The sequence below is a fragment of the Cajanus cajan genome, chromosome 5 (genome assembly GCF_000230855.2).
Source record: "Cajanus cajan strain Asha chromosome 5, NIPB_CcT2T_4, whole genome shotgun sequence".
Lineage (NCBI taxonomy): Eukaryota > Viridiplantae > Streptophyta > Magnoliopsida > Fabales > Fabaceae > Cajanus > Cajanus cajan.
The window spans coordinates 66,621,567-66,635,265 of NC_138521.1; the positions used below are offsets into that span (position 1 = coordinate 66,621,567).

Here is a 13,699-nt window from a genome sequence, read left to right on the forward strand (position 1 = left end):
ACCATTCTGGGTAACATTTTTTTTGTCAGTGCTTGACCGGCACTAAGGAATATTTTGGGATGACTGTACATATATGGTGCTATATTTTATATACAGAAACTTAATTATTTCGATCTTTATATTTATGCCTGTATGTATGTGTTATCCAGTTTAATATTCTCTTAGTTAACTAGTTGTAGTGCGATTCCACTAAGTGTAGAGACCGTGGCGGGTCGTTACACTTTTATGGTATCTGAGCCGGTCGAGTCTTTTAGGATACTATGTGGGGAGTGATCCTTCTAGGTTTCTGTTGTGTCATATCTCTGATATGTGTTAGCCTTTGGTGAATTGTGGGGGTATTATGTTACTAATAGGATGTTTGAATTCTTGTAGTATGGTGAGACCCCAGTATGACCAGATTGCTAGGGCCATGGAGATGATAGCCATGGCGATGCAGCAGCAGAGTGCTCACTTTGCTCATATGGAGGCAGGTAGAGCTGCGGCTGAGGCAGCTAGAGCTGCGGCTGATGCAGCTAGACCGGTGGTCTCTCAGGAGGGGAGAGATTTAGCAGAGTTCAGGGGATGTCAGCCTCCTCAGTTCAGAGGGGATTCAGATCCTGATGTGGCGGATCAGTGGTTGAGGGATATGGAGAAGATTTTTAGTGTTTTAGGATCTTCTGATGAGAGAAAGTTGGCTTATGCAGTTTACATGCTGGGGGGCGAGGCTGAGTACTGGTGGAGAGGCACCAGGCAGATGTTAGAGAGCAGGGGTGTGCCTGTTGACTGGGATTGCTTCAGGAGGGTCTTTTTGGAGAAATATTTCCCGGATAGCGTTAGATACGCTAAGGAGGCAGAGTTCATGAGATTACATCAGGGGAGCTTGTCTGTTTCTGAGTATGCTATGAGGTTTGAGCATCTAGCTCGTTTCTACTCTCAGGCCATATCTGAGGCTTGGAGATGTAGAAAGTTTGCGGAGGGATTGAGGCACGAGCTGAAGAGGGTTATAGTCCCCATGTCCATAGTAGAGTTTCCTGCCTTGGTTGAGAAGGCAAAGACTGTTGAGAGTTTGGAGAGTGGTGGTAGCAGCGGTAAGGCTGCTAGAGTTCAGGAGGGATCATCTGGGTCCAGGAGGGGAGGCCAACAGAGGGGACCTTATGACAAACCTGTACAGTCTCAGAGAGGAGCTGTTAGTAGGGGACCTCGACCTGTTACTCCTCAGGGCGGAGCACAGTCGATGCGGTGTTATCGATGTGGAGGAGCACATATGGTGAGAGATTGTTCCCTTCCGGGGAATGTTTGCTTCAGATGTGGTAGGCCAGGCCACATCTCTAGAGATTGTCAGACACCGGCGACTTCATCTGGGAGTGCCCCGAGGCCACCCAGACCTACAGCTGCGGGGAGAGTGTTTGCATTGTCAGGTGCAGAGGCTTCTACTTCATCAGACTTAGTGAAGGGAAAGGGGAAGGCAGCAGGTGAGGATGTTTTATTTTTATTCGATTCTGGAGCCACGCATTCTTTTATTTCTGTTGATTGTGTGAAGAGATTGGGTTTGTCAGTATCTTCCTTGCATGTTGATTTGTTTGTGTCTACTCCGGCTTCAGTTTCTGTGGTGACGTCGGAGATGTGTGTGAGATGCCCGATAGAGGTGTCTGGTAGGAGGTTCCGAGTGAACCTGATTGTGTTGCCCATGGTGGATATCGACATAATCTTAGGGATGGATTGGTTATCTGCCCATCACATCCTTATAGATTGTGCTCGGAGAGAGTTGATGTTTCCTCAGTTGGAGGATGAGGTGTTGGTATCAGCGGGTCAGGCTGAGCAGTTGATGAGGGATGGAGCTGAGTGCTTCATGTTGTTTGCAACTTTGAGTATTGAGACAGAGAGAGCTATCGCTGGGATCGAGATTGTCAGTGAATTTCCTGAGGTGTTTCCAGATGATGTGCCAGGATTGCCACCCAGGCGTGATGTTGAGTTTAGCATTGATCTGGTACCAGGTGCAGGACCGGTATCAGTGGCTCCTTATAGGATGGCTCCAGCTGAGTTGGTAGAGCTGAAGACACAAATTGAGGATTTGTTGGAGAAACAGATGGTGAGGCCCAGTGTTTCTCCTTGGGGTGCTCCGGTACTGTTAGTGAAGAAGAAAGATGGTGGGGCCCGTTTGTGTGTTGATTATCGGCAGCTGAATAAATTAACGATAAAGAATAAATATCCCCTTCCAAGGATTGATGATTTGATGGATCAGCTGAGGGGAGCTTCAGTGTTTTCAAAGATTGATTTGAGATCCGGATATCACCAGATTAGGGTGAAGGAGAGTGACATACCGAAGACTGCCTTTAGGACTAGGTATGGTCACTATGAGTATGTGGTGATGCCTTTTGGTGTCACTAATGCTCCAGCAGTGTTCATGGATTACATGAACAGGATCTTTAGACCGTTCTTGGACAGATTTGTGGTGGTCTTCATTGATGATATTTTGGTGTATTCTAGATCATTGGAGGATCACCGTGAGCATTTGAGGTCGGTTTTGGAGGTGTTAAGAGAGAGACAGTTGTATGCCAAACTGTCCAAGTGTGAGTTTTGGTTGTCCGAGGTGAGATTTTTGGGGCATGTGATATCGGCAGAGGGGATTGCAGTAGATCCAGCCAAGGTGGAGGCTGTGATTCAGTGGGAGCGTCCGATGACTGCTACAGAGATTAGGAGTTTTCTTGGGTTGGCGGGTTACTATCGGAGGTTCATTGAGGGTTTTTCTCGAATAGTAATGCCTTTGACTCAACTGACTCGAAAAGATCAACCTTTTGTTTGGACGGACGCTTGTGAGCAGAGTTTTCAGGAACTAAAGAGACGGTTAACCACTTCTCCAGTTTTGGTGTTACCTAACACTGGTGAGCATTTTGATGTGTTCTGTGATGCTTCTCACCAGGGGTTAGGTTGTGTGTTGATGCAGGGAGGGAGAGTAGTGGCATATGCTTCGAGGCAACTGAAGACCCATGAGAGAAATTATCCTACTCATGATTTGGAGCTTGCAGCTGTGGTATTTGCCTTGAAGTCGTGGAGGCACTATCTGTATGGTGCGAGATTCAGTGTATACAGTGATCACAAGAGTTTGAAATATCTGTTTGATCAGAAAGAGTTAAATATGAGGCAGAGGAGGTGGATGGAATTTCTAAAGGACTTCGATTTCTAGTTGATGTATCATCCTGGAAAGGCGAATGTGGTAGCTGATGCATTGAGTAGGAAATCCATTCACATGTCGGCTATGATGATTAGGGAGTTGGAGTTGATTGAACAGTTCCGAGATTTGAGACTAGAGGTGGAGGTTGTTCAGGATCACATTAGATGTGGTATGATCACCATAACTAATGAGTTCTTGAAGCAGGTGGGAACTAAACAGTTACAGGATCCAGAGTTGTTAAGGACTTTGGGATTACTTGGTACTGAGAGGGCAGCTGGTTTTGAGCTTGGTACTGATGGGATTCTAAGATTCAGAGGTCGAATTTGTCTGCCTTGTGATTCAGAGTTGAGGAGAGTTGTTCTAGAGGAGGGACACATGAGTCGTCTTAGCATACATCCTGGTATGACTAAGATGTATCAAGACATCAAGAAAAGTTTTTGGTGGCCTGGTATGAAGAAGGAGATAGCAGAGTTTGTAGCCGCTTGTTTGACTTGTCAGAAGGCGAAGATTGAGCATCAGAGGCCCGGAGGGGTTTTACAGTTGATGGAGATTCCTGAGTGGAAGTGGGATAGTGTCACTATGGACTTTGTGGTTGGATTGCCTAGGACAACTAGGAACAGTGACTCTATCTGGGTGATTGTTGATAGGTTGACAAAGTGTGCTCATTTTCTTCCTGTCAACAAGAGGTGGTCCTTGGAGAGGCTTGCACAGTTATATATCCGAGAGATAGTACGGCTGCATGGAGTGCCTTCCAGTATTATTTCTGACAGAGATCCAAGGTTTACTTCAAGGTTTTGGCAGACTCTACATCAGGCGTTGGGAACGAGATTGAGGTTGAGTTCCGCCTATCATCCACAGACAGATGGTCAGTCGGAAAGGACAATTCAGTCACTAGAGGATCTTCTGAGAGCTTGTGTGTTGGACCATCTGGGTAGCTGGGAGGAGGTGTTGCCATTGGTAGAGTTTACCTATAATAATAGTTATCATGCGAGTATTGGCATGGCACCTTTTGAGGCTCTATATGGCAGGAGGTGTAGGACTCCATTATGTTGGTATCAGGAGGGTGAGTCAGTAGTGGTTGGTCCAGAGTTAGTTCTTCAGACTACTGAGATGGTGAGACAGATTCAGGAGAGGTTGAGAGCTACTCAGAATCGACAAAAGTCTTATGCTGATAAGAGGAGGAGACCTCTAGAGTTTGAGGAGGGAGAGCATGTGTTTCTCAGGGTGACACCCACTACTGGAGTGGAAAGGGCTGTAAGGGCCAAGAAACTCACACCGAAGTTCATTGGTCCTTATCAGATCCTTCGTCGTGTAGGTCCAGTAGCTTATCAGTTGGCGTTACCTCCGATTCTGTCCAACCTGCATGATGTGTTTCACGTTTCACAGTTGAGGAAGTACATCAGAGACCCGAGTCACGTGATAGAGATGGATGAGGTGCAAGTTAGAGAAAACTTGACTTACGAGAAGAGACCGATAGCTGTAATTGATCACAAGTTGAAAGAGCTTCGAGGCAAGTCTATTAGCTTAGTGAAGATTCTTTGGGATGCAGCTACTAGTGAGGCAACCTGGGAAGAAGAGAGTCGGTTCAAGGAACAGTATCCATTCCTCTTTTCAGGTAAGCCTATTTTCGGGGACGAAAATTCTTATTTGTTGGGGAGTATTGTAACATTGTAAAAAAAAAAAAAAAAAAAAGAGGCTGATTCAGTAGCCCAGAACGGGCCGTTCCCAAACTGGAACGGGCCGTTCCACACTACTGAATTGAACTACATATTGTAGTTGAGAACGGGCCGTTCCGGCAAGGAGAACGGGCCGTTCTAGGAAGGAGAACGGGCCGTTCCGGAGGGAGAATGGGCCGTTCCGGAGGGAGAACGGGCTGTTCCTGAGGGAGAACGGGCCGTTCTGGATGAGTCCCGGAACGGGCCGTTCTGTTTTCAGAACGGGCCGTTCTGGGCGTGGATTTTGTGCGTGATCTGGGAGTTCAGAACGGGCCGTTCCGATATCGGTACGGGCCGTTCTGGCCACTCTGGATTGCCTATAAATAGGGGTGAAGGGGGGGCCGTGAGGAGTTATGGTTCTAGAGAGAAGTTTTAGAGAGAAGGTCTCTGGGTCAGTGAGCTCCTTTCTCTCCCAAATTTCTCTGTTTAACTCCTTTTCTCCTCTAGATCAATAACTCCTTCTGTCTTTTCTTGAATTTCAGATTAGAAAGCTTGTTTTGGGAGGACTGAAGTTTCGAGTTGAGCCTCGAGGGGAAATTATACTTTTGATTCAGTCTTTGGCTATCTGAGCCAATCTTCAGGTAAGGGAAGCTAGATTGTTTGCATGTGGCTGAATTTGTTAGTTTGGATGAGAATTTTGAACTCTCTGAATAGTTTTAGGCCGGGCGCAGGTTGAGCGTATCAGGCGTGGAAGAGCTTAGAGCTCTTGGGTTGGTGTTAGGCCAGGCGCGAGTTGACGGCACTGTGCTTGAATATATTTATGAATGAATTGATGCTTATGCATGTTTAAAGTTGAAGTTTTAGATCATGTATGTATGATATATGATGTATGGTGAGGTGTGATTCATATGTATGCTTTGTGATGATATATATGAATGTTTGAATATGATACGTTCATATGGTATGTATTGATCATAATGGTAGGTAGACCATTTATGATGTATGATGCATTATTGCATGTGATGTCTTATGACATGTGTATGGTTGTTGATCATGATGGTGGGCAGACCATTATGATGTATGATGCATGATTGCATGTGATGCCTATGGCATGAGTCTAGCCTAGGACTTGAGGAGAGGAAAAATATTTCGAACTGGAAGAGCTCACATAGAGTCTCTTGAGAGTGGTGCTTGGATAGGCCACTAATATACGAGAGTGGTGCTCTGGGAGGCCACTGGATTTGGGAGAGTGGTGCTCAGATAGGCCACTGGGTTGGGTGAGTCTCCTCTAAGTCCTTAGCTAGTGTTGGAGCGGGGTATGAGGTCGAGGGTTATTCCCTTAACCAAGTACTCGGGAAGGTGCGTGGATCCTTGCGGATAGTCGGTGGGCGAACTCCACAATTGACTTGGTTAATGCATGCCAAGGTCGTGGTAAGCCCGTACCCAGCTGTGCTATACCTGACGGTGGATCTGGACTTCCAAGTGTGTAAGTGACATCATCCGAGTAAACCCGAGTGAGGATTATATATCCTGTTTAGCTGTGACCGAGCGGGCGCATTGGGCGTGAAAACGGTTGGGGTGGTTTCGGTAGGATGGAATGTCACTTATACAGCTCTATTGTTATGGAGATCTCCTAGGTGTATGCGTGACGACGCATTAGATGATTGATATGTATGCCTATCTGTCATGAGTTGCATTCATTGCATGATTATTAATATGATGAAGTGTGGTGTTTGACTTCATGTTTGGTGAATGAATGATTGATTGAGATGAAAGGTTCCTTAGGGACAGGATTTGGGATGCATGTGTAGTATAGAATATTTATTCTGTACTTGTATTATTGATCTTTGAATTCTAGCTTACCCTTCTATTTTCCATGTGGTGGAACTGCGATGATCATACTTGGTATGGGAGCAGGTCAGGGATAGCTTGGGAGTAGAGATGATCGTTGTGAGACGAGGAGCTGAGTCTCGTGTTTTCAGTTACCATTCTGGGTAACATTTTTTTTGTCAGTGCTTGACCGGCACTAAGGAATATTTTGGGATGACTGTACATATATGGTGCTATATTTTATATACAGAAACTTAATTATTTCGATCTTTATATTTATGCCTGTATGTATGTGTTATCCAGTTTAATATTCTCTTAGTTAACTAGTTGTAGTGCGATTCCACTAAGTGTAGAGACCGTGGCGGGTCGTTACAGGTCTTGTATTATGGGCCTTAGTATAAGACTTTTTGGATTTTAAGCTTATTGGGCCTAGTTTTGGGCTTCATGGGCCTTTGGACTTTTGATTGCTTTTGAGCTTAATGAGCCCAATGGGTTTGATGGGCCTAAGGTTCTCTTTACTTGGGCTTTACATAGATGACCACCTTTCTCATATATTTGGTAGTATAGGAGTTTATATTGTTTGGTCTTGTATTATGGACCTTAGTATAAGACTTTTTGGGTTTTAAGCTTATTGGGCCTAGTTTTGGGCTTCATGGGCCTTTGGACTTTTAATTGCTTTTGAGCTTAGTGAGCCCAAGTTTGATGGGCCTAAAGTTCTCTTTACTTGGATTTTACATAGATGACCACCTTTCTCATATATTTGGTAGTATAGGAATTTATATTGCTTGTTCTTGTATTATGAGCCTTAGTATATGACTTTTTGGGTTTTAAGCTTATTGGACCTAGTTTTGGGCTTCATGGGCCTTTGAGCTTTTGATTGCTTATGAGCTTAGTGAGCCCAATGAGTTTGGTGGGCCTAAGGTTCTCTTTACTTGGTCTTTAGTATAGGAGTTTATATTGTTTGATCTTGTATTATGGACCTAAGTATAAGACTTTTTGGGTTTTAAGCTTGTTGGGCCTAGCTTTGGGCTTCATGGGCCTTTAGACTTTTGATTGCTTTTGAGCTTAGTGAGCCTAATGGGTTTGATGGGCATAAGGTTCTCTTTACTTGGACTTTACATAGATGACCACCTTTCTCATATATTTGGTAGTATAGGAGTTTATATTGTTTGGTCTTGTATTATGGGCCTTAGTATAAGACTTTTTGGATTTTAAGCTTATTGGGCCTAGTTTTGGGCTTCATGGGCCTTTGGACTTTTGATTGCTTTTGAGCTTAATGAGCCCAATGGGTTTGATGGGCCTAAGGTTCTCTTTACTTGGGCTTTACATAGATGACCACCTTTCTCATATATTTGGTAGTATAGGAGTTTATATTGCTTGGTCTTGTATTATGGGCCTTTGTATATGACTTTTTGGGTTTTAAGCTTATTGGACCTAGTTTTGGGCTTCATGGGCCTTTGAGCTTTTGACTGCTTCTGAGCTTAGTGAGCCCAATGAGTTTGGTGGGCCTAAGGTTCTCTTTACTTGGTCTTTAGTATAGGAGTTTATATTGTTTGGTCTTGTATTATGGACCTAAGTATAAGACTTTTTGGGTTTTAAGCTTGTTGGACCTAGCTTTGGGCTTCATGGGCCTTTAGACTTTTGATTGCTTTTGAGCTTAGTGAGCCTAATGTGTTTGATGGGCATAAGGTTCTCTTTACTTGGACTTTACATAGATGACCACCTTTCTCATATATTTGGTAGTATAGGAGTTTATATTGTTTGGTATTGTATTATGGGCCTTAGTATAAGACTTTTTGGGTTTTAAGTTTATTAGGCCTAGTTTTGGCCTTTATTCATAAGATGTTTGATGTCATTGAGGAAGGGGCTTCATATCTCGCTCAATTGAAAAACTATACTTAAATTTTAAATGTGATTTAGTAGAATGAAAAAAAAAACAAACAAATATGTAGCCAGAACGGGCCGTTCCGAATTCATAACGGCCCGTTCTGGTTTAAGTAATCATATGTTATTTTTAAATCTGGAACGAGCCGTTCATATTTCAGAACGGCCCGTTCTGGTGTAGTTTATCACGTGTTTTTTTTTCTTATAGAACGGCCCGTTCTGGTGCATTATTCTTGTGTTATTTTTTCATCTAGAACGGGTCGTTCTGGTTTCAGAACGGCCCGTTCTGGAAGTGACAGCTGCTGCGTCAGTCATCGTAATACGTGTTTTTTTAGGTAATTTAAAAAAAAAAAATTCAGTAAAATATTCAGAAATTTTATCCAGTGTGTGAAGGTGTACAATATATTTTCTCACTAAATCACAATCTCAACCATTCATTGTTTTTAATATTATATCTATGGTGATTTTAAATGCACCATCCATGGACCACTTGTCCAACTTCTCCATCATAGACATCACCGTGATGGAACTAATATGATATTTATATATATATATATATATATATATATATATATATACTTTTACTTTTTTTTTTTATCGACATATTCATAACATTTATGTTTTAATCCTTACATTTATAAATTATATGTTTTAGTTTCTACATGAACAACTTTTGTTTATGTTTTAGTTTGTGTGAATACTTTTTTATCCTTCTTTTTGTTATTTTCCTTTTTATCAACACCCCTCATCTTTTATGTTGTTTTTAAATCTTTTTATATTAATTAATTTTTTCGATTTTAAATCAAAAAATTTCAATATCGAAGAGTTTATATGTGATTCTAATACAAAACAATATGTTGTGAATAATAATTTGTGTTGCCATTATTTATGGTGACATTGATATGTTGAATCATTTTAATTATATTGCATGAAATTTTTTAAAATGTGTGAGCTGTCATTTAATTCATTTTCTCGTATAATACTTCTGTGATATATCATGCCCAGAATTCATCTTTGGAGGCTATGTATGATGAAAATGTTTTCATTTTCAAATTATTGACAATTTAGCAATCATCAAATTTTATTTAATTTTTATAATTTTATATTGTCAATTTCAAATTTTTTGGTAGTGTTAAAAACTCTAAAAATAATAGAGTTACATGACTATCAATAAGAAGGTCTCAAGCATAAAAAAAATGTTCATATAATAGTGATATGAATATTTAAGTGTTTGATATTACTAGATTAAAATTATTAAATTAATGCAACAAATGTTTGATGCATTATATATCTCCAAGTGTTTCATACAACAAAATTATAAATGATGCAATAAGTCTTCATCATTACAATAATTGTCAACACACGTTGTTATTCACATACTATTTTGTCTTATTTAATAAGTATGTTTAAACTTTTCAACCTCAACATTAATCTTTTTAGTGTCTCGATATTAATTGATATAAAATAATTTTAAAGAATCTGCTCGTACAAAAATTAAGATGTATAATTTCTAAGTTTTGAGACCAAAATATAAAGATTTTATAAGCATATGAACCGAAAGATTAATATAATGCAAGTATATAGAAAATTAGTATAAGTAGAATAGAGATGATAAAGGATAAGGTCTCATAATTTTCACCTCGAACTCATGTCCAAAATTGTAGGTATATACTCGCCTTATATTCATACCCAAAATTGCAGGTAAACACTTATCCCACTTGCGAATATTTTTGCGAGTACCTATAGAATCCAAATACACTATGTTATCCCTAAAGTATAAGTACTATGTAAGTGTAAAATGTAAAGTGCAACAAATGCCAATTTCACATCAATCATATTAAAAACGCTAAGTGTTGTTTAATGATATGATTATAAAAATAGTTTAAAATTAAAATATAACTTTATAAAAAGGAGCATAGATTCTCATATTAAAAGAGTATTGAGGTAGGTTCACTCTTCAAAATTAACATCATATTTGGAAATGAGAATGGAAATAGAGAAAATAAATGAGAAGAGAAGAAAAATAAACAAGAAATAAAATATAAATTAAGTTTATTTAATAAGAGGAAAGTAGAAGAGAATTAAATGAAATATTATTTTTTTATTGATTTAAATTAAATTCAATAAAAAGGCTAAAATGATATTATAAATTAATTTAAAAAATATCTTTTATAATTAAATTGTTGATTCAAGTATTTTTTTATTAAATAAGTTCATATTCAATTATATATAATAATTATAATCGATTATATACAATTTTTAGAAAATACAAAAATACAAATGAGGTTGATATAATTAATTATATAATAATCATATTCAATTATATAGACCTCTAAAAAGTATTAAAATATGTTTCAGTTCACACAATAGATAATACTTATAATAATTTTTTTACACTAACAACTAATTATATTTTTAATAAATTTTATTTTATTTTATTAAATAAATAAATGATATAACACTATTAAAAAATATAATTAATTACTAATATAAAAAATTATTACTAACTCATAAATTATATCAACAACACGATATTTGAAGTAAGGAGAAGCACCCCATAATCATTTATGGTCGCTCAAAGTCTAACCTCCATAATCATTTATGGTCGCTCAGAATTGACATCCCAACGCCTCTAGAATACATTTCCCACCATGTTTAAAACATTAACATTCAACTCATTTTGAAAGTGAGAGTATTTATTATTATTTTTTTATGTACTCACACGATAGAGGGAAAGGGAAGAACACAATTATAAAAACATAGTACAAACATAAGAATAGAGAATATATATAAATATAATGTGATCGTCCGTGGCTGATACCAGAGCATCGAGAAACGTGCATAAAGAGGTGGAACTTTATTACAAAGCAAAGCGGAATTGAATCAACACACGCAGACGCAACTCTCTCGTGTTAATCTCATCAATCGTCGAAAACCTTAGCTAAATCTACAAACCAAAGAAGAGAGAGAGAGAGAGAGAGAGAGAAAATGTACGTGGATCACGCATTCTCGATTTCAGATGAGGACATAATGATGGACACACCGTACACCGTCAGCAACAAGCCACCCACCAAGGAGATCGCCCTCGCCGTCGCTCTCCTCGTCTTCGGAACCCTAGGCATCATCATCGGTTCCCTCATGGCCTACAATCACGTCGGCGGCGACACCGCTCACGGTAACGCTGCTTTCCGTCTAATCGTTTTTTTGCCCTTTATTATTATTATTTTTTAAAATTTTAATTTTATCTTTATTTTATAGGCCTCTTCTTTGCGATTCTGGGAACAGTCTTGTTCATACCGGGTTTCTACTATACGCGATTTGCATATAATGCTTACAGGGGATACAAAGATTTCTCTTTCTCTAACATACCTCCCATATAGCTAACTTACCTCTCTCTCTCTCTCTTTTCTTTTTATTTTGTCTCACTAATGTATATTTATATTGCTTGCATTGCTCTAAACAAGATTCTTTATTACTGCTGAGATTTTGTTTTACTCAATCGATCTTCCTTCGTGCTCTGAAATTTCCATTACTGGATTCTCATAGTTGAATGTTTCCATGCATATTGAGTCTCTGTTGAGCGTGCAGAAGATCCCCTTGTAATTGTTGATTATGCAAATTTTGGTGAGTTAAGAAAGTTGCATCAGTTGATTTAAAACTACAAGGAGTTTTCTGCACGACCAATTTAGTTGGAGGCAGGTTATTGTATTTCAAGTTTTCAACACTAACAAGAAGTTGTGGGGATTGCATCCCAACCTTCCCCTCTCTGCACATGGGAACTACGGGCATCAAAAGATTCAAAATTACTTCAACTTGTGTCTCACTTGTAGGAGCATGAAGTTTTAAATTGAGTCTAATAACAGTCATGATTTTAAATTGTGAGAAATTGCAGTTGATGCAGCTGCAATTGTGTTGTGATGACGGGCGAGTAAAGAAAACCGTTTTGCAATTGCGATTGTAGACTCCAATTTAAAACCATGATAACAGGTAATTGCATCTTTTCCCGTTTGATAAATGATAAGAGGGTATGATTGGAACCTGCATATGCCTCCTGTTTACATATGTACATGCACTGTCACTTACATTCCAGATGCAGTCACAATTTCATCATGATCTTTGATGTTATGAGAAACTTTCTGTAATTGCGATTTGCGAAGAATCCAAAAACCTTGATGTTGTGATTAAAATTGCAGTCAGACCATTTTTTAGAACTTTGTGAAAGGATTTGATTTAATTACTGTGTGGAATGTTTAACAGTTTGACTGCAGATAGCGACAACCAATGTATGGGATCTTCAGATTCTTTCTGAAGATTTGTTATGGGGATTCCCTTTGGGCATGTTTAATGTTATTATTCCTTTTTTAGTTTGCTTGATTTTAGATTTATATGCTCAGGCATGGAAACAATGGCATTAGTTTTTCCTATTGATCTGCCTTCTGCATCTTGGATTATTCTTTTGAATACTATTCATGAGATAGTACTAAATTCTCTTGACAATTCTGCTATCATGTTCTCAATTTTCTGCCACAACCACAAGTATCGTTCATCAAATTCTATTCAGAGTTGTGATAATAATATAGAAATGGTTAAATACGGTTCATATTACTTGTCTGGGGCTTTTAAGACAATTTATAATTTTAAAATATCATACATCAGAACCCAACCCACCATGCCAATTATTTGTGCAAGAGGAAGAAAATAACTAATAATCGAACGGATAGTTAAGGCCTGTGTTGCTCAACAGTGAAGTACACACGTCATTGCATTTTAGCTCAAGTCGTATGTATCCCCATCTTTGATTAAGTCTACGATATACAAGCTTGTAAAGGGTAATTTTTTATGCTTAAAAATGGTAGGTAAGAGATGATACTTTCATGATCATCATCCAACAAGAAGTTAATGGCATCTTGAAAAAGAGTATTTACTAACTTTCTAAAATTGAGTTGTTCCTTAAATTTGTTAAAATTAGTTCACAATTTATTTTAAATAAAATTTAATTAATATAATTTTGTAATTATTACTTTATTTTAAAAAAATTTATTGTTATACTTTTTTGTAAAAAAAATTAATTAATTTCTAGGCAAGTATAAATACACTTGATATTTGATGATGATGGAGATAAAATACAAATTTTATGTCTACCATGTATGAAAATAGGAATAGACATACAGTACGAGAA

At 38.7% G+C, this 13,699-nt stretch overlaps 1 protein-coding gene across 1 annotated transcript; it reads left to right on the top strand.

Annotated features, from left to right (window-relative positions):
- The first annotated feature begins 11,234 nt into the window (after positions 1–11,234).
- On the top strand, positions 11,235–12,002 carry LOC109811019 (uncharacterized). The gene is made up of 2 exons (XM_020374648.3): positions 11,235–11,695; positions 11,779–12,002. The coding sequence occupies exons 1-2, from the start codon at positions 11,509–11,511 to the stop codon at positions 11,898–11,900; spliced, it is 309 nt and encodes a 102-aa protein (XP_020230237.1). The 5' UTR covers positions 11,235–11,508; the 3' UTR covers positions 11,901–12,002.
- The last annotated feature ends 1,697 nt before the right edge of the window (positions 12,003–13,699 follow it).

Bases quoted from the DNA above. Each gene is read 5' to 3' on its own strand.
- LOC109811019 (XM_020374648.3), top strand. From the start codon at position 11,509: ATGTACGTGGATCACGCATTCTCGATTTCAGATGAGGACATAATGATG. The intron at 11,696-11,778 runs GTAACGCTGCTT...TTTATTTTATAG, and splicing joins CGGCGGCGACACCGCTCACG to GCCTCTTCTTTGCGATTCTG.